Source organism: Nomascus leucogenys, chromosome 4 (assembly GCF_006542625.1).
Source record: "Nomascus leucogenys isolate Asia chromosome 4, Asia_NLE_v1, whole genome shotgun sequence".
NCBI lineage: Eukaryota > Metazoa > Chordata > Mammalia > Primates > Hylobatidae > Nomascus > Nomascus leucogenys.
In genome coordinates, this window is record NC_044384.1 from 82,025,967 (window position 1) to 82,046,625 (window position 20,659).

A 20,659-nucleotide genomic window follows, 5' to 3' on the forward strand; every position below is an offset into this window, starting at 1 on the left:
CCCCAGCTGGAAGGTTCAGCCACCCAAGGACCAGGGCTCCCCCAGAGCTAGGCACAGCCAACACGGGGTTTGGGGTGCAGGATTTGGCAGGAGCTGTTCCGATTCACTACCATCCTCATGGTGCTAATAGCCACATGACTTGTCTTCCCTTGGAACGGTTTGTCTTTGCACAGTGACCAGGTAGGTAACTGACCACATGTGGCCAGAAACAGCAGGTCCCAGCCCTCTCCACATGTTAAGTCAGGCTTGAGGGTTCTGGCCTGGAACTCAGTGTATAGAGTTTAAGGATTTGAGGAGCAGGTGTTAGAGTTTAAGAAGTTCTGAGTTCTGGCCAGGCATGGTGGCTCACACCTATAATCCCAGCACTTGGGGAGGCCAAGGTGGGAGAATCACCTGAGGTCAGAATTTGGAGACCAGCCTGGCTACCATGATGAAACCCCATCTCTATTGATAATACAAAAATTAACCAGGCGTGGTGATGCACGCCTATAATACCAGCTATTTGGGAGGCTGAGGCAGGAGAATCATCTAAACTCGGGAGGTGGAGGTTGCAGTGAGCCACTGAGATGGTGCCATTGGACTCAAGCCTAGGCAACAAGAGCAAAACTCCGTTTCCAGAAAAAAAAAAAAAAAAAGCTCTGAATTCCAAGCCTTGACTAACACACTTTTTGCCTCACTATCTCAAGCAGAGGGTCAGAGAAGCAGGGGCTTTGCAGGGTCCTGAGGCAGGGGAGAGAAACACCCACCAGCACCAAGCAGGATCTCCCAAGGGCCAGACGGCAGAGCCTATCTGGGACACTTGGTGGTGGCAGTCGAGGTAGTACCTTCCAGAATCAGAGCAAACCTCCAGCCTCGCACCTGAAAGGCCAGTGCCCCCGGTGCCCCCAGGCTCCCACTGCACCTGTGTGCTCATCTGTCCCATGCAAGTCGGACCATGGCCAGGTCCCCTCCTGAGCCTGGGGCCCCCTTCATGTGGCTTCCTCCTCCTGGCACATCCCCCGCTTCACCCCAACCACCAGCATCACCCATCCACCAGAGGCCAGCTCAAATGCCAGCCCTCCACGTGCCCTCTCCCCTCTGCCCAGCTACCTTTCTTGGGGCAGCCCCCTTTCTTTCTTTCTTTCTTTCTTTTTTTTTTTTTTTAAGATGGAGTTTCGCTTTTGTTGCCCAGGCTGGAGTGCAATGATGCGATCTCGGCTCACCGCAACCTCCGCCTCCCAGGTTCAAGCAATTCTTCTGCCTCAGCCTCCCAAGTAGCTGGGATTACAGGCATGTGCCACCACAGGCCCAGCCAATTTTGTATTTTTAGTACAGACAGGGTTTCTCCATGTTGGTCAGGCTGGTCTCGAACTCCTGACCTCAGGTGATCCACCTGCCTTGGCCTCCCAAAGTGCTGGGATTACAGGAATGAGCCGCCACACCCAGCCTGGGGCAGCCCCCTTTCAACTCCTGGAGCACCACTTCCTTCTCTGACTTCTTCCATCTCCCCACAGAGCATTCCCATCAGTTGCACCCATCTCTGTCTCTCCTCCTAGCTGTTAAGTTCCTCAAAGACCCAGGAGCCAGCTATCCTGTCCCCAGGACCTTGCACCATGAAGGTGGAAAGTAGAGAGCAGAGTCTGAGGCTATGGGTGATGTGACTCCTGCCTAAGACCCCTGAGGCCATCACAGCTGCCCCGGCCAGACCAGCCACTGCCCACAGAGGGATCCACTAGTGGCGGCACTTGATGGGCTTTAGGTGCCCCCAGTGGTCCAGCTCATCTTCCTTGCCCATTTCAGCTCCATCGGCCACACTTTTCTTTTGTTTGTTTGTTTGTTTTTGAAATGGAGTTTCGCTCTTGTTGCCCAGGCTGGAGTGCAATGGCGTGATCTCGGCTCACTGCAACCTCCACCTCCTGGGCTCAAGCGATTCTCCTGCCTCAGCCTCCCAAGTAGCTGGGATTACAAGCACCTGCCACCACGCCCGGCTAATTTTTGTATTTTTAGTAGAGAGGGGGTTTCGCAATGTTGGCCAGGCTGGTCTCAAACTCTCGACGACCTCAGTTGATCTGCCCTCCTCGGCCTCCCAAAGTGCTGGGTTACAGGCAGGCTACACCTTTCAACAGTCCCTAAGAGGGGAGGGATGCAGACACCTGAAATCCTCAAGATAGGCTAACCTCAAGAGCCCAGATGATGGGACACAGAAGGAAACTTAAAAGAAAGAAGGCACTTCTGAGATGCTTTATGCAAATACAAGCAAATGTATATGTGGATTCTTTTTTTTTTTTTGACATGGAGTCTTGCTCTGTCACCCAAGCTGGAGTGCAGTGGCGCGATCTCGGCTCACTGCAAGCTCCGCCTCCTGGGTTCACGCCATTCTCCTGCCTCAGCCTCTCCGAGTAGCTGGGACTACAGGCGACTGCCACCACGCTCGGCTAATTTTTTTGTATTTTTAGTAGAGACGGGGTTTCACCGTGGTCTCGATCTCCTGACCTCGTGATCCTCCCGCCTTGGCCTCCCAAAGTGCTGGGATTACAAGCGTGAGCCACCACGCCTGGCCTATATGTGGATTCTTTTTGCTTTTTTTTTTTTTTTTTTTTTTTTGAGACGGAGTCTTGCTCTGTCGCCAGGCTAGAGTGCAGTGGCACGATCTTAGCTCACTGCAACCTCTGCCTCCTGGGTTCAAGTGATTCTCGTGCCTCAGCCTCCCAAGTAGCTGGGATTACAGGCATGCGCCACCACACCCAGCTAATACATATACATATATTTTTTGTATTTTTTTAGTAGAGACAGGGTTTCACTATGTTGGCCAGGATGGTCTCGATCTGACCTCGTGATCCGCCCGCCTCAGCCTCTCGAAGTGCTGGGATTACAGTCGTGAGCCACCGTGCCCAGCCTTCTCTTTGTTCTTTTTTGCTCTGTTTATGCCTTGTTTTTCTCCCTTTGCAGTCTGCCTTGGAGATCATTTCACCATCAGTTCAGAAGATCTTCTTTCTCTGTTTTCAGCCACGCCGCGTTTCATTGTAAGGACACACCGTAACGTACTTGACAAGTCTTTGTTGGTTGCTAGTTTAGAACGTGTGCTCCTACCGGTGTTAAGGCGTCTCTGAGTGGGACCGTTCAGGGGTCACCACAGCCTTCAACTGTCACATGGCACAAAGGCGGATTCATTCCAGGGATTCCTGTTTAGCAAGCGTTGCATACCTTGGCTTACAGCGGCCTCAGCCCTAAAGGAGGTCAGTCAAGTAAAGGAGTCATATAAGAAAATAAAGAATTGCAAAGTTAAAATATTGTATAATGGGCCCTGTAAGCAGAGGGGGAAGAGAGGCCCGTGGGGAGAGTTGGCACCCATCAGAACTGCCTGTCGGGGAAGGCTTCACTCCCTATTTTCACCCCCAACCCTATTTTTCCCAAGTCTTCTCTATGTCAGGAAATAACGCCCCATTCCCCCAGCTGCCCAAGTCAGGGTCAGTTCATCAGGAAAGGGATATCAGACCATGTCACTCCCTGATTAAAACCTTCAAGAGCTTCCCACTCTGAGTGTAACAGCCTTAGAACGAGGCCTGGTGTGCTCTGGCCCCTGAATGCCCCCTACGCAGGCACAGCAACCCTTTCGAAACCCTCAGGCACAATGGGGTCCTTTTTTTTTTTTTTTTTTTTTCCTGAGACGGAGTTTTGCTCTTGTTGCCCAGGCTGGAGTGCAATGGCGTGATCTCAGCTCACTGCAATCTCTGACTCCCAGATTCAAGCAATTCTCCTGTCTCAGCCTCCCAAGTAGCTGGGATTACAGGCACCCACCACCACATCCAGCTAATTTTTGTATTTTTAGTAGGGACAGGGTTTCATCATGTTGGCCAGGCTGGTCTCAAACTCCTGACCTTAGGTGATCCACCCGCCTCAGCCTCCCAAAGTCCTGGGATTACAGGCGTGAGCCACCATGTCCAGCCTTTTATTTGTTTGTTTATTTTTATTTATTTATTTATTTTTGAGGAGTTCTTGAAGTGCCACGCAATGCTTCTCCATGTCTATCTACCCCAATTCCCGACTCCTAGCACCACGTCTGGCACATCATAGGGGGTCAGCCTTTATTGGATGAATGGATGGATTGATATTTGATTGAGTCTTGAAGTACGAATAGAATTTGGCAAAGTGGACAAGGCAGGAAATGTGTATTCAGGCATGAGGCTTAGCTTGTGCATAGGTAGAAAGGCATGAAAAAACATGGAACATTCTCGAATCCACAAATAGTAAGAGAGGGCTAAGTCGTTGTGTGGGGGAGAAGAGAAAAGAAGTTCAAATGGTAGGCAAAGGTCAGCGGGCAAGGGCCTTGTAAATTGCACTTGAATTTTATTCTATAGGCAAAAGGAAGAGTTTAAGAGTTTCAAGAAGAAGGACATGACCAGTGGGTTTTAGGAAGATCATTCTGATGGCCTTTCAGAGGATGGCTGAAGAGAGCAAGCTGGGAGGCACAGAGGTCAAGTCAGGGGATTCTGACCAGGCCAGGCTAGGTGCTATGAGGCCCGGGCTTTGGAGAACCAGGAAATGGCAACTGGAGGCAAGAAACGGGAGAAGGCCAAAGCCTGGGAACCATCAACACTTAAGACCAGTAAAGAATAAACATCTAAAGAGAACAAGAAGGAATGGCCAGAAGAAGGAAAACAGGAAAGAACTGAGGCGTGGGAGCGCAAGAGAGAGAATGGTTCGAGAAGGAAGCGGTCACAGGTGTCAAGGCCGTTGGGAGGTCAAGTGAGATAAGGACTGAAGGTCCCACGAATTGGGCCATCAGGAGCACAGGACTTGAGAGCACTTCTGGGTGGGAACAGACCCGCAGGGCTTGGGTTTCTGATAGGAATTCTGGAAGGGTCCCTTTTATGCAACATGCTTCAATCCAGGGGCCCCCGAAGTCTGACCACAGCAATGCTCCGAACCATGTCACTTTCCTGGCTTAAGGTTCAGTCACCCTCCTCAGAGGGAAGCCTATGAAGTGTCAGGGTCCTGAGTCCTAGTCCTAGTCCTGTCCCTGCCACTTGGGAGGGAACTTGGGCCTCAGTTTCTCCAGGTGGGCTCCACAATTGCTTCCCTTGATCTGGACTGCCCCAGCGCCCAGGTTCAGTGAGTGACACAGGCATCTGGGCTTCCACATCCTCTGACTTGGGTTCCCTTCACTGCCTCCAGGCAGGGCTCGGCCCTCCACCCCCAAGTGGCCCATTGTGTGAGCTCAGTTTCAATGGGGACAGAAACTGGGTTGAGAAAAGGGAGTATTTACCTATCCCACCAAGCCAATGCCAAGTAAATAGTGCGGTATCTTACCTGGAGCCCTTGCCCTGCCCCTCCCCACCTGGGCGCTGCTGCCTGGAGCATATAAAAGGCACCTTGCTGGGCATGTCTCATACTAGCCCACCAGACTCAGAGACGGAACCAGAGACGGGCCAGAGCATCCCCCTCCTCCACCATGAAACTCGCTGTCGCCCTCACCCTGCTCACACTGGCTCTCTGCTGCAGCTCTGGTGAGTGCTCAGAGACCCTTCCCTCCCTCCTGGACTTAGGAACTCTCAGGAACCCCCAGTTCTGCTCAGAAGGAGGGGTGAGCTGCCCATTCCCGCTCTGGAGCTGCTGGGAGGACCTAGGCATGCTGAGTCTCAGAAAACTGGGTCTGGTGAGCAAGCTCATCTTGGAAACTTGGAGAGAGCCCCAGGCTGTGAGGAAGCCTAAAGAGGGTCCCATCTTCCATATCCAACAACCCTCAGAATCCCAGGGAATGGAATAGCCTGGAGGGAGGAGTGGAGAACACCCCATAAAGATGAGTGCATCCAGCATAGGAATAATGAGGCCCTCATCCCAGACCTGGACAGACCCCAAGATGCCGAGACCTTGGTGCAGCCTCCAAGTCTGGGGTCTCCACTCCATGCTGGCAGCTGAAGTCACTGGAAGGGGAGCTGCAGGGACTCGTGACCCCAAAAGAAACCCAACCCAAGACAAGATCTCTCATTCTGGGTACAGAGGAACAGAGGAATATTCCAGAAAGAGATCTTCCCTTTGGGGAACTGCCAACCCAGAGTGGAGTTTTCTAAACATTTCTGTCCTCTGCAAAAGGGATTAGGAGTCTCTGAGTAGTTGCTGCTGTCACTAAAAGCAAAAGAATTGTCGGGGGGGAGAGGGGCAGAAAGAGAGAGGGCGAGAGGGGGAGAAAGGAAGGAAGGAAGGATCACAGCTCTCTCCAAGATCCCCCGTCTTTGGGGAACTGGGTTCTCTAACTCTGTTTTTCACTCTGCATCAGCCTCTTCCATTCTCATCTGAAAATGCTGTTGTTAGTTTTTAATAAACAAACTCCAATTAATTCACTTGGAAAGCTTCACAACACCCATGGAGATAAGTTTTATGACCCTTGGGAGTTAGAAAACCCAAACCAAGAAGCAGTAGGAACAACTATTTTGCAGAGAGGTTTATTTGTTTTTCAGAGAATATGACATCATTTTGGACTGAAATGTGTATTAATTAGAAGATCTCAGTGCTGTCTGTGTACAAAGGTGGGTGGCTGAGCAAGATAGGACTGAAACATGTAAGGGGTAGGTCAGAGATGCATTTGTCTATCTGTGTGCACACGCATACAATATTTAACACTTACTTCACACAGTGTGCCAATCACTGTCACCCTTTCACATAGTATCTCTTTTCATTCTTTTTTTTTTTTTTTTGAGACGGAGTCTAGCTCTGTTGCCAGGCTGGAGTGCAGTGGCGTGATCTCAGCTCACTGCAACCTCCGCCTCCCGGGTTCAAGTGATTCTCCTGCCTCAGCCTCCCAAGTAGCTGGGACTACAGGCACGCGCCACTGCACCCAGCTAATTTTTGTATTTTTAGTAGAGACAGGGTTTCACCATGTTGGCCGGGATGGTCTTGATCTCTTGACCTCGTGATCCACCCACCTAGGCCTCCCAAAGTGCTGGGATTAGGCATGAGCCACCACGCCCGGCCTCTCTTTTTATTCTTACAATGACCCTATGAAGTAGGGATAGGGATATTGGGCCAGGCACAGTGGCTCACGCCTGTAATCCCAACACTTTGGGAGGCCAAGGTGGCTGGATCACTTGAGGTCAGGAGTTCAGGACCAACCTGGCCAACATGGTGAAACCCTGTCTCTATTAAAAATACAAAAATTAGCCAGGCATGGTGGCGCATGCCTGTAGTCCCAGCTACTTGGGAGGCTAAGGCAGGAGAATCACTTGAACCTGGGAGGCAGAGGTTGCAGTGAGCCGAGATGGCATCACTGCACTCCAGCCTGGGCAATAGAGTGAGACTCCATCTCAAAACAAATAAATAAATAAAAATTAAAATTAAATTAAATTAAAATTAAAAAATAAAAAATAAAATGAAGTAGGGATATTGTTCCCATTTGACAGATGAGAAAACTGAGCTACAGAAACACAGAGTGACTTGCCTGGTGACACAGTAAGTTACACAGCAAGGACCTAAGTTCTGGAGAGGGTCTGACTTGGAGTGGCCATTTCTAGTGAGGCCCTAGAGTCAGAGGAGGGAAGGCAAATTTGTACAGAAGGCAGAGAATTCAAGGACAAGGGATTTGAGACTCACTGGGAAGATGGAGGCAAGCAGCGGGTAGAAAATGGTGACTTTCCCCCATGTACCTGAGAAGAAAACACAGTCTGGAAGCTCTGTGTTGAAGGGAATGAAGTGGTACAAGTGGCTGCTCTGTCCATGAGCTGAGTGTGCCACAGGGCCTGCTGCGCACATGTGCACACCTCTTCCCGGCCAGGTTCGGGGGCCCATGTTTTGCTGGTACAATCTCAATGGTCTCTCTCTCTCTCTCTCTCTCCCTCTCTTTCTTTCTTTTTTGAGATAGAATCTCGTTCTGTTGCCCAGGCTGGAGTGCAGTGACGAGATCTCGGCTCACTGCAACTTCTGCCTCCTGGGTTCAAGTGATTCTCCTGCCTCAGCCTCCCAAGTAGCTACGATTATAGGCGCCCAGAACCACGCCCGGCTAATTTTTTGTATTTTTAGTAGAGACGGGGTTTCACCATGTTGGCCAGGCTGGTCTCGAACTCCTGACCTCATGGTCCGTCTGCCTCAGCCTCCCAAAGTGCTGGGATTACAGGCATGAGCCACCGCGCCTGGCTTACAATCGCTTCTTCCTGCCAGAGCCTGAATTTGTCACATGCCCCCAGTGAAGCATGGCTCAGGGCATATCTAACCACTCATGAGAGGTTAGATATTTCCAGTAGGAAACAAAACCCTCAGTGGCCTCTTCCCAGCCTCCACACTGCATTAAAAAAATCAGGCCAGCAGCTTCTATTATCAATACTCTGACTTGATCTCTAACAGAAAGAAAAATGGCACCTTGCTCACCTCAACCCAAGAAGTTCAAGGAAGACTGGAGCAATCCACAAAAAGCTGGCCATAACCCAGAAAGTATTTGCACAGCACCAAATAGGCAACCTCTTAGAGCACCAGCAGATCTTATGCTCTAGTCCATCGACGAAAAGGCTGCTATCTCTCGCTGATGGGCCTGGCTGTTTGCATCTGGGCAGACCCAGCCAGAGAGCTAGCCAGCTTGGAAAGGGGCCTGGAGACATGTGCCTTCATTCCTCTGTGTTGCAGCTTCCGCAGAGATCTGCCCAAGCTTTCTGCGTGTCATCGAAACCCTCTTCATGGACACACCCTCCAGTTATGAGGCTGCCATGGAACTTTTCAGCCCTGATCAAGACATGAGGGAGGCAGGGGCTCAGCTGAAGAAGCTGGTGGACACCCTCCCCCAAAAGGCCAGAGAAAGCATCATTAAGCTCATGGTAACCAGCACCCTTCACTTCACACTGGTTAGAAGTGGCTTCCCCAAATGGGGCTGCAGGGTTGCCCCAGTTTTCAGACCTGTTTCTAATCCAGAGAGGAGAGTCACAGTGCCACTGTCCCCAGGCAGGCAGCACAGTGAACTTTCTAGGAATCTCCTCTTCCCTTTTTTTTTTTTTTTTTTGAGACAGAGTCTCACTCTGCCGTCCAGGCTAGGGTGCAATAGCCTGATCTTGGCTTACTGCAACCTCCACCTCCCAGGTTCAAGCGATTCTCCAACCTCAGCCTCTTGAGTAGCTGGGATTACAGGCACCCGCCATCATGCCCAGCTAATTTCTGTATTTTTGTAGAGATAGGGTTTCACCATGTTTGCCAGGCTGGTCTCGAACTCCTGACCTCAGGTGATCCACCCACCTCAGCCTCCCAAAGTGCTGGCATTACAGGCGTGAGCCACCACGCCCAGCCTCCTCTCACTATTTTGTAAGAGGCTTTTGAGAAACAATCCAAGCCCTGACTACCTTAGTTCCTCCTAGAGTTGACTGCACCTCTCGGTTGATGTTTAAGTTTCTGTGGCTCATCATTTCTGCCTAACTATGCAATTCATTCACTGTTGTGTTAGGTTTTTCTGTTTCTTTCTTTGTCTATTTGTTTTAGGAAAAAATAGTCCAAAGCTCACTGTGTAATTAGGATTTAGAAGCGGAAGATCCCCAGCTGCTCCAGCCTCTGCTGCTGCCACGTTTGAGTCCATGCCCACCAGCCTTGCTCTCTTCAATAAACCACAAGCATCTCACTTTTGTGCCCCCTGCGTCTTTCTGGTCTCCTTGTTATGGTGGGGCATCTGCCCCTATCAGGGTAAGGTGAGCCAAGACAAAAGGAAAGCAGCCGAGCTCTGCCCTTGGATCCCAGCAGAAATCTCTGTGCTCTTCCAAAGCTCCTTTCCTCTAGGTTTCTGCCTCCAACAGAGCTGAAGCCCCCTCCCCTTATATCAGACCATCTACTCAACATCACAGACTCCACTTGTCCAACAGAACCAGTGATCCCTGCCCCAGTCTGTTCCTAACTCAGTGAGTTCTGGCTCCACCCTCCCTGCTGGGCTGCACCAGCCTGAGGAGCATCCACGATCCTTCCTTCTCTAGCCAACCCAGGCTACCTCTACAGGGCCTCTGGAATCCTTCACTCCAAGTCCACAGGCAACACCCCCATCCCTGCATGTACAGCCCCTGGGGCCTCCTCTCTGGCTCCCAGCCAGACTCCAGGGCCCCCACAATCCCTTCTCCAACAACCCAAAGGAATTCTTCTCAAGTGCAAAGTCCCTCCCCATCCTTCAAAGCTTTCCAGGGCTCTTAATGTAAAATCCTAAATCCTGACGATAGTGGCCCCTCACCAGTCCTCCCCTTGCCCCTCCTTCCCACAGCTCCCTCATTCTGCTCAGTCCCCATACACACTCCCACCTTTCCTGCCCTCAGTGTTTAAAAAGAGCCAAGGCCCTTTCAACCTTAAGACCTTTGTACCAGCCACACAGCCCTGGCTGCTCAAAAAGTGTGGCTGCTGGCCAGGCACGGTGGCCCACGTCTGTAATCCCACGACTTTGGGAGGCCGAGGAGGGTGGATTACCTGAGGTCAGGAGTTCGAGACCAGCCTGGCCAACATGGTGAAACCCCATCTCTACTAAATATACAAAAAATTAGCCAGGCGCGGTGGTGCGTGCCTGTAATCCCAGCTACTCGGGTGGCTGAGGCAGGAGAATCACTTGACCTGGGAGGTAGAGGTTGCAGTGAGCCCAAATCGTGACACTGCACTCCAGCCTGGACAACAAGAGTGAAACTCCATCTCAAAAAAAAAAAAAAAAAAAAAGTGTGGCTGATTGGTTTTTTGTTTTTTTTTTTTTTTGAGGCGGAGTCTCGCTCTGTCACCCAGGCTGGAGTGCAGTGGTGCGATCTCGGCTCACTGCAAGCTCCGCCTCCCAGGTTCACGCCATTCTCCTGCCTCAGCCTCTCCGAGTAGCTGGGACTACAGGCGCCCGCCAACACGCCCGGCTAATTTTTTTATATTTTTAGTAGAGACAGTGTTTCACCGTGTTAGCCAGGATGGTCTCGATCTCCTGACCTCGTGATCTGCCCGCCTCGGCCTCCCAAAGTGCTGGGATTACAAGCGTGAGCCACCGCGCCCGGCCGGCTGATTGGTTTTTAAAATTGCTCTAGAGCAAAATGTGCAAAGAATAGAACTCATCCTAAAGATGCATCCATGTGGATATAAAGACCCCCAAATCCCCGGCCAGTTTCATGGCAGCCAGCCCCTAGCACCTGAATAGAAGTGGAGGATTGGCTGGGCTTGGTGGCTCATGCCTGTAATTCCAGCACTTTGGGAGGCTGAGGTGGGAGGATGGCTTGAGCCCAGGAGTTCGAGACCAGCCTGGCAACATAGTGAGACTCCGTCTCTACAAAAATAAAAATAAATTAGCCGAGTCTGGTAACGCATGCCTGTAGAGCTGGCTATTCAGGAGGCTGAGGCAGGAGGATCTCTTGAGCCCAGGAGTTCCAGGCTGCAGTGAGCTATGATTGTGCCACCGCACTCCAGCCTGGGTGACAAGGGTGAGACCCTGTCTCAAAAAGAAAGAAAGAGAAAGGTGGAGGACTGCAGAGGGACTGCAGGAATCGGAAGGGCGTCGGCAGAGGGCACAGGAGGCGGCGGGTTAGAGACGGAGCTCTCCAGTCGGGGCCCCTCCATGGAGCAACGTGGTCCGGCGGGCCTGGTGTGCCGCAGCCACTAGGGGGCAGCATCGTCCACAGGGTACCCGAGCGGACGCGCTGTCGGGGCTGAGGCACCCAGAGGTCTGGCTCTGAGGATCTGGTGTCATCCGTATAATGTTTAAAATCTCGGCTGGGCACGGTGGCTGACTCCTGTAATCCCAGCACTTTAGGAGGCCGAGGCGGGTGGATCACCTGAGGTCAGGAGTTCGAGACCAGCCTGGTCAGCATGGTGAAACCCCGTCTCTACTAAAAATAAAAAATTAGCTGGGTGTGGTGGCGCGCACCTGTAGTCCCAGCTATTCGGGAAGCTGAGGCAGGAGAACCGCTTAAACCCGGGAGGCAGAGATTGCAGTGAGCCAAGATCGAGATCGCGCCACTGCACTCCAGCCTGGGAGGTTGCAGTGAGCTGAGATTGTGCTACCGCACTCCAAAAATAATAATAATAATAATAAATACATATATATGTAATAAAAATCCCATATTTTGAAAGTTTTAAAATCCGAATTCTGAGGGGAAACAGGGGCAGCCACACAAACCATGTTGCCACCTGGTTGAACCCTGCCAGGGAGTGATGTGTCAGCCCTTTTGGGATTAGCAATAATTCCATTCCCAGACGATTTCAAGGGCAAGGCCCACAGAATCTAGAACTTGAGATGGCCCCAAAGGTGGAGAAGACCACGCGGAGCTGGTGGGGCCGGCCTTTGACCTCCGCCTGCCTAGTTTTTAAAGTCCCCAGGCAGAAACCACAACCCAATAACCCTTATTGATTGCTTAGGTGCTGGCAGGCGCTTTCGCAAGCTCTTTTTTTTTTTTTTTTTTTTTTTTGAGACGGAGTCTTGCTCTGTCTTCAGGCTGGAGTGCCGTGGCGTGATCTCGGCTCACTGCAACCTCCAACTCCCTGGGTTCAAGCAATTCTCCTGCCTCAGCCTCCTGAGTAGATGGGATTACAGGCACCCGCCATCACACCCAGCTAATTTTTGTATTTTTAGTAGAGACAGGTTTTCTCCATGTTGGCCAGGTTGGTCTCGAACTCCCGACCTCAGGTGATCCGCCCACCTTGGCCTCCCGAAGTGCTGGGATTACAGGCGTGAGCCACCCCGCTCAGCCAGTAATGGCTTTTTTTTTTGAGACGGAGTCTGCCTCTGTCGCCCAGGCTGGAGTGCAGTGGCATGATCTCGGCTCACTGCAAGCTCCGCCTCCTGGGTTCGCACCATTCTCCTGCCTCAGCCTCCCGAGTAGCTGGGACTACAGGCGCCCGCCACCACGCCCAGCTAATTTTTTGTATTTTCGGTAGAAACGGGGTTTCACCGTGTTAGCCAGGATGGTCTCGATCTCCCGACCTCGTGATCCGCCTGCCTCGGCCTCCCAAAGTGCTGGGATTACAGGCGTGAGCCACCGTGCCCGGCCTTGCAATCTCTCAATTACTCCTCACACAACCCAGATTCCAGAGCCCATGCCCCAACCCCTGCCCTGCAGGTGGTGGTGGGATCCCTAATTCCAGAATCCCCAGAGCCAAAAATCCAAATGATGGTGATGAGCAAAGTCCACCTACCCCCAAACACACACTCGCACACACAAACTAGAAAGCCACTGTGCCCTTCATTGTCAGCCACGAACGAGGGGCTCTGATTGTAAAAATTCTGGAGCAGGTCGGGGGACTGGCAACTCCAAAAGAGATTCCTTGCCTCGGGTGGGGCCTTGATGGGGGCTGCCCGGCTCCCTCTCCTCCCCCACTCCCTCCCTGCTGAGGCATCACATTCTCCTTCACCAGGTCATCCTAAAACACATACCTTTGGCTGGTGGGCCATCCGCCTGGATGAGTATTGTTTCATGGGATAAGCTTCCAGAGCCATAAAAAGTTCAGAATTTTAATTGCCTATTCCCAGCCAAGGGAAACATTTACCCAAGGCCAATGCAAGGCAGATATCTGAGGAAAAGAAGCACAATTATGGTGCAGAGAGGCTTGAGGCTGGGGACAACACTGCAGGAATCACTGTGGGTGATTCACAAGAATGTGGGCTATGCCAGTCCACAGAAATGGGCGTTAAATTTTAAAACAGCAGAATGCAAAGATAAACTGATTGCAACCACAGGAAGAGCACGTTATCTGTGTGATGCATGTTGACAGAAAGCAGGAAATTCGAGAAATGAAGGCACCGTTCACTGGGTTCTGTTCTCTCTGTGTGTAGTTACTCACACCAGTTACTCGTGTATTATAGCATGGGTCTGTAAACTATGGCCGGCAGGCCAAGCTCAGGCTATGGCCTATTTTTTTTTTTTTTTTTTTTTGAGACGGGTTCTCACTCCGTGGCCCAGGATGGAGTACAGTGGCGCAATCTCGGCTGACTGCAATCTCCACCTCCCAGGTTCAAGTGATTCTTCTGCCCCAACCTCCCAAGTAGCTGGGATTACAGGTGCACGCCACCACGCCTGGCTAATTTTGTATTTTTAGTAGAGACAGGTTTCACCATGTTGGTCAGGCTGGTCTTGAACTCCTGACCTCAGGTGATCCGCCCACCTCAGCCTCCCAAAGTGTTGGGATTACAGGTGTGAACCACCATGCCTGGCCATTTTTTTGTATTCTTAGTAGAGACGGGCTTTCGCCATGTTGGTCAGGCTGGTCTCGAACTCCTGACCTCAGGTGATCCACCCGCTTCGGCTTCCCAAAGTGCTGAGATTACAGGTGTGAGCCACCACACCCAGCCTGTGGCCTATTTTTAAACAAATCTTAAGCTAAGAATGATTTTTACATTTGAAGGAGGAGGAAGAGGAAGAGGAGGAGAAAAAGAAAAAGTGTGCTCCTCCGTTTTATATAAATACATAATTATACAATCAGCCATTTTCACTACGAATATGCTAAGCTCCAAAACACAGGGAGGCCAATGTATAACTATAAGCATTCCTGCCTTTGGGAGGCATTAGGCACGAGCTGTGTGAAGAAAAAACTGAAAACATAACTCATCAAGGCTGGGCACAATGGGTCATGCCTGTAATCCTGTAATCCCAGCATTTATTCATTATTTATTTTTTAATTTTTATTTTTTTTTTTGAGACGGAGTTTCGCTCTTTGTTGCCCAGGCTGGAGTGCAGCAGTGCAATCTCAGCTCAGTGCAACCTCCGCCTCCTGGATTCAAGCGATTCTCCTGCCTCAGCCTCCCAAGTAGCTGGGATTACAGGTGTCCATCACCACGCCTGGCTAATTTTTCTATTTTTAGTAGAGACAGGGTTTCACCATGTTGGCCAGACTGGTCTCAAACTGTTGACCTCAGATGATCCACCCTCCTCGGCCTCCCAAAGTGCTGGTAATCCCAGCATTTTGGGAGTCCAAGACTGGCAGACGGCCTGAGTCCAGGAGTTTGAGACCAGTCTGGACAATATAGTGATACCCCTGCCTCTATTTAAAAAAAAAAAAAACCTACAAAAATTAGCTGGGTGTGGTGATGCATGCCTGTAGTCCCAGCTACTCAGGTGGTCAAGGTGGGAGGACTTGAGCCCAGGAGACAGAGGTTGCAGTGATCTGAGATCTCACCACTGCACTCCAGCCTGGGGTGACAGAGCAAGACCTTGTCTCAGAAAAAAAAAAAAAAAAAGATTAAAAATAACAAATGTATTTGTAGCATGATAGTAATTTTAACATTCATACTTTTGAGGAACCCAAGGCAGGAAAAGACCACATTTCTTGATCACATTGTCAAGAAAACTGAATCTGAGTGAAAAACTTTTTGAAAGTGTCTGTTACCCCTGAAACCTGCAACCAAAGGAAACTTACTCTGGAGGAAAGCTAAAGCAGAATGGTAGTTATCAAACACCGCCATCACTTGCAAAATCGAGGGGCTTGTGTCAATGTGCCTGGACTAATTGATCAGTAGGAAAGCTGCAGTTGTACATGAGAGACAGTTGAGGTTAGCCTGACAGAAATATCTGTAAATGACTCATGAGGCAGGAAGAAGAAGCAAAACCAGCATTCATCAGCCTTATCACGATGATATGGATAAAATTATGTCTAGTTTGCAGCTGATGCAAGCCCGGCTGTTTTCGAATACCAAGGGATTTGTGGGCAGTAATCACCATAGGGGTGTCTGCCACTCAAAATGGCTTCAGATAGGCGATAAAGAGAAGTTTTATTGATGATGATGAGGCCACACAAACAATGCATTCAGAAACATGTAATTAGGGGATGTTCCTCCCAAGCGCTTTCAGAATACACCAACAGGCACATGGGGATAATGTGAGGATGAATCATCAGTAGTTAGCCACCCAACATATTTCCATGAGCAAACTAAAATTATAAAACTATAGTACATGCAAAAAAATCTGAAAATAGGCTGGGCGCGGTGGCTCACGCCTATAATCTCAGCACTTTGGGAGGCCGAGGCAGGCGGATCACCTGAGGTCGGGAGTTCAAGACCAGCCTGACCAACGTGGAGAAACCCTGTCTCTACTAAAAATACAAAATTAGCCAGATGTGGTGGCGGGTGCCTGTAATCCCAGCTACTCGGGAGGCTGAGGCAGGAGAATCGCTTGAACCTGGGAGGCAGAAGTTTGCGGTGAGCCAAGATTGCACCATTGCACTCCAGCCTGGGCAACAAGAACAAAACTCTGTCCCGAAAAAAAAAAAAAAATCTGAAAATACATTCAGCTAAGCTAGCATGGGAATTGATTGCCAGCTTGGGAATTGATAAACCGGGGGTTTGGAACTCAGATTTGTTACCCCATCAAGTGAATGGATTCCCAGCTTATCACAAGAGTCTAGTTAACTCCTAAAATACCTGCAGTTATATGCCCATAGCTGTAACTGCCCAGTGGGTTCACCTTGCTCGCTGCCTAGATGGAGCCAATTTATCAAGACAGGGGAATTGCAGTGGAGAAGGAGTAATTCACACAGAGCTGGGTGTGTGGGAGACTGAGTTTTATTATTACTCCAAACAGTCTCCCTGAGCATTCGGGGATCTGGGTTTTTAAAGATAATTTGGCGGGTAGGGGCTTGGGAAGCGGGCAATGCTGATTGGTCAGGTTGGAGATGGAATCATAGGGGGTAGAAGCGTGGTTTTCTTGCTGTCTTCTGTTCCTGGGTAGGATGGCAGAAATGGTTGAGCCAGATTACCAGTCTAGGTGGTGTCAGTTGGCCCATCGAGTGCAGGGTCTGCAAAATATCTCAAGCACTGATCTTAGGTTTTACAATAGTGATGTTATCTGCAGGAGCAATCTGGGGAGGCTCAGACTCTTGGAGCCAGAGGCTGCATGACCCTGAAACTAAATTTCTAATCTTGTAGCTAATTTGTTAGTCTTGCAAAGGCAGACTGGTCCACAGGCAAGAACGGGGCATTTTTTAGGGAAATGGCTATTATCAATTTTGTTTCAGAGTCAAAACATGAACTGAATTGCTTCCCAAAGTTAGTTCAGGCCTATGCCCAGGAATGAACAAGGACAACTTAAAGGTTAGAAGGAAGATGGAGTCGGTTAGATCTGATCTCTTTCACTGTCATAATTTCCTCAGTTGTAATTTTTGCAAAGGCGGTTTCACAGCCACCCTGTGTGTGTAACCATGAGGCAGATACCTACAGAGCTTCCTTTAGAGTTCCCTCTTAGGGCTGGGTGCAGTGGCTCAAGCCCGTAACCCCAGCACTGTGGGAGGCTGAGGCAGGCGGATCACCTGAGGTCAGGAGTTCGAGACCAGCCTGGCCAACATGGCGAAACCCCATCTCCACTAGAAATACCAAAATTACCCGGGCATGATGGCGCATGCCTGTAGTCCCAGCTACAGCTGAGGCAACAGAATCGCTTGAACCCAGGAGGCAGAGGCTCCAGTGGCAGAGGTTGCAGAGGCGGAAGTTGTAGTGAGCCGAGGTTGCAGTGAGCCGAGATCACACCACTGCACTCCAGCCTGGGTGACAGAATGAGACTCCATCTCAAAAATAAAAATGAAAAAGAATTCCCTGTTAGGCCCCTGTCACAAAAGTAGGTACTAATCAGCCCTAGGACAGGATAGAGACTTGATCAGAGGCTCCCTGGGAGCTGTGGAAGGAGGAGCAGGCCTTGGGGCATCAGGAGAAGAGAAAGGATTGCTGGGCTGGGGGATCTCCTGACCTCCTGAACTTAGGTGTCCAGTCAGTCTCTGAGTCCACCTCAACTTACATGGAGTTGATCCCTTTATTTTTATTTATATTTATTTATTTATTTATTTATTTATTTATTTGAGATAGGGTCTCACTCTGTCACCCAGGCTGGAGTGCAGGGTCGCGATCACTGCTCACTGCAACCTCCGCCTCCCAGGCTCAAGCAATGCTCCTCCCTCAGCCTCCTGAGTAGCTGGGATGACAGGCGCACACTGCCACGCCCAGCTAACTTTTGTATTTTTTTCATAGATACGGGTTTTCGCCATGTTGGCCAGGCTGGTCTTGAACTCCTGGACTCAAATGATCTGCCCACCTCTGCCTCCCAAAGTGTTGGGATTACAGGTGTGAGCCACTGCACCTAGCCCTTATCCCTTTCTCTTGACCCTATTGCCAATTCCAGGCCTTCACCATCTGTGACCTGGATCATTGCAAACAGCCTCTACCTTAGTTTCTATGGCTGCTATAACAACTTACCACAGACTTAATAACTTAAAAGCACACAAATTTATGATCTTCTCGTTCTGGAGGCCAGACGTCTGAAATGCATTTCACTGGGCTAAAAACCAAGGTGTTGGCAGGCTGCATTCTTTCTGGAGTCTCCAGGGGAGAATCTGTCTCCTTGTTTTTTCCATTTTCTAAAGGCCACCCGCATTACTTGGCTCATGGCCCCTTCCCCATCTTCAAAGTCAGGAGGGCATCCTCTGCAAGTCTGTCTCTGACGCTGATCTCCTCTTCTGCCTCCCACTTCCATTCATAAGGATCTCTGTGATTACACTGGGCCCATCAGATACTCCAAAACAACCTCCCCATCTCACAGTCAGCTGAGATGAGAAACCTTCATCCACGTGCAACCCTAATTCTCTCTTGCCAGGTAACCTAACACATCCACAGGGTCTGGGGATTAGGACGTGGAGATCCTTGAGGGGCCGTTAATCTGCCTCCTAAATAGTCTCTAAGATTTTAGTCTTACTTCCTTCCCATGATTGCCAAAAATCAAACAGGAAGTTCATGCTTTTGCTTAAAATCCTTCCCTCTTCCTGGTCCCCTGTCGGATGAAGTCCAAACCCCTCACCCATCATCAAAGGCTCTTGGAGATGGTGGCCCTGCTTCCCACTCTGGCCTCAAATCCTGCTGCTTCCCACCTGCCCTTCACTTTGAGGGTGCAGTAGCGGATGATGCTCAGAAATAAAACTGCCCTCTGAGTAAGGCTTGTCAATTCATGTCCAGGCACAGACGTTCACATTTGAAACAGGCAACAAATCCATGCCATTCACACTTCCGCACTTCTGCAGGAACAGTTCCCACTGACTGAAATGCTTTCCCTTCCCAAAGTCACTGGAAGAACCAAACTCCATCCTTCATGACTCACTTGGGACATGCTTATACTAAAAATTGTTTCATTATTTATCTAAAATGCACACTTAACGGGCATACTGTATTTCATTTGCTAAGTCTGGCCCCCTTCAGATTCCTTCAAGACTTAGTCTGCGGGCTCTTTCTCCCTGTTCTCCCTACCCAGCACTTTGTGCCCTGAGGTTCGGGGGCTGTCTCTGCTGCTGAGCTTCCACGCCCCTAATCTGGGGCGTGTATTTACAGTGGGATAAATCATGTATTTATCTTACTGTAGCATGTTTGCTTGTAACTGTTGCCTTCTCTAGAATGTGAGTCCTATGAAGGCATGATTCACATTTTAGTTATCTTGCCACTCATTGTAGAAAAATCAGAAAACCCAAGAAAGCAAAAGGAAAATAAATCATTCGAATGTACATCTGCGTCAAGTACTTGATCACAGCAGCAGGATTCTGCTTTTGACCCTCCAGTGGAAAAATTGAAACCAAGGTGGAAGCCAAGACAGTAAATTAAGTATATTACAGGACTTGAGACCTTTTTTTTTTCGAGATGGAGTCTCACTCTGTCGCCAGGCTGGAGTGAAGAGGTGCCATCCTGGCTCACTGCAATCTCCACCTCCCAGTTCAAGTGATTCTCCTGCTTCAGCCTCCCGAGTAGCAGGGACTACAGGCACATGCATGCCACCATGCCCAGCTAATTTTTATATTTTTAGTAGAGACAAAATACCGGCCAGGATAGTCTCGATCTCTTGACCTCGTGATCTGCCCCCCTCGGCCTCCCGACCTTTTTTATTCCATCTCTCTGCTTCCAGGAGGACCACATCAATAACCAAGTGGCCCCTGAGACATGACCCTGGACCTCCAAAAAGACCTCCCATTACTCTCTGGCTGACCCATTTGAGGAATTCATATGTTCTGTGGGCAGGAAGTTCTAACCAAAATGCAAAAAAAAGTTTGAAGTTCATTGAATTCCATTGTTCCCTGCTTTTCTGTTTCTAGATGAAGATGAGATTTGTTGGCCAAGCACGGTGGCTCACCCCTGTAACCCCAGCACTTTGGGAGACTGAGGCAGGTGGATCACCTGAGGTCAGGAGTTTGAGACCCGCCTGACCAACATGAAGAAACCCCATCTCTACTAAAAATACAAAAATTAGCTGGGCGTGGTGGCAGGTGTCTGTAATCCCAGCTACTTGGGAGGCTGAGGCAGAAGAATCGCTTGAACCCAGGAGGCAGAGGTTGCAGGGAGTGGAGATCACACCATTGCACTCCAGCCTGGGCAACAAGAGAAAAATTCTGTCTCAGAAAAAAAGAAAAAAAAGAAAAGATGAGATTCGTTTATGAAACTGGATTCCTCTTAAACTGTAAATCCATCTGAATGGTATTCATTTCATGCTCGCTAAATTTCAAGACCTGATTATTTTGCAATATTAATGTTGACAAAAGTTAAATATTAACCAGATAATCGAAAGTTATCCTTTAACGTCTGCTACCATAGAATAAGAATTTCAGACTGACCCCCAGTGACAGGAAACTTTGAAAAGATGTGTGCCAGAAGAAATGTATCGATTGGCGTGTTAAAAAATACATTTATTGGCCGGACAAGGTGGCTCATCCCTGTAATTCCTGCACTTTGGGAGGCCGAGGCAGGTGGATCACTTGAGGTCAGGAG

General features: G+C 49.7%; 1 protein-coding gene across 1 annotated transcript; it reads left to right on the top strand.

Annotated features, from left to right (window-relative positions):
- Positions 1 to 5,374: 5,374 nt before the first annotated feature.
- Positions 5,375 to 9,565, top strand: SCGB1A1 (secretoglobin family 1A member 1). Its single transcript, XM_003274075.3, has 3 exons — positions 5,375 to 5,486; positions 8,590 to 8,777; positions 9,430 to 9,565. The coding sequence occupies exons 1-3, from the start codon at positions 5,432 to 5,434 to the stop codon at positions 9,460 to 9,462; spliced, it is 276 nt and encodes a 91-aa protein (XP_003274123.1). The 5' UTR covers positions 5,375 to 5,431; the 3' UTR covers positions 9,463 to 9,565.
- Positions 9,566 to 20,659: the final 11,094 nt, after the last annotated feature.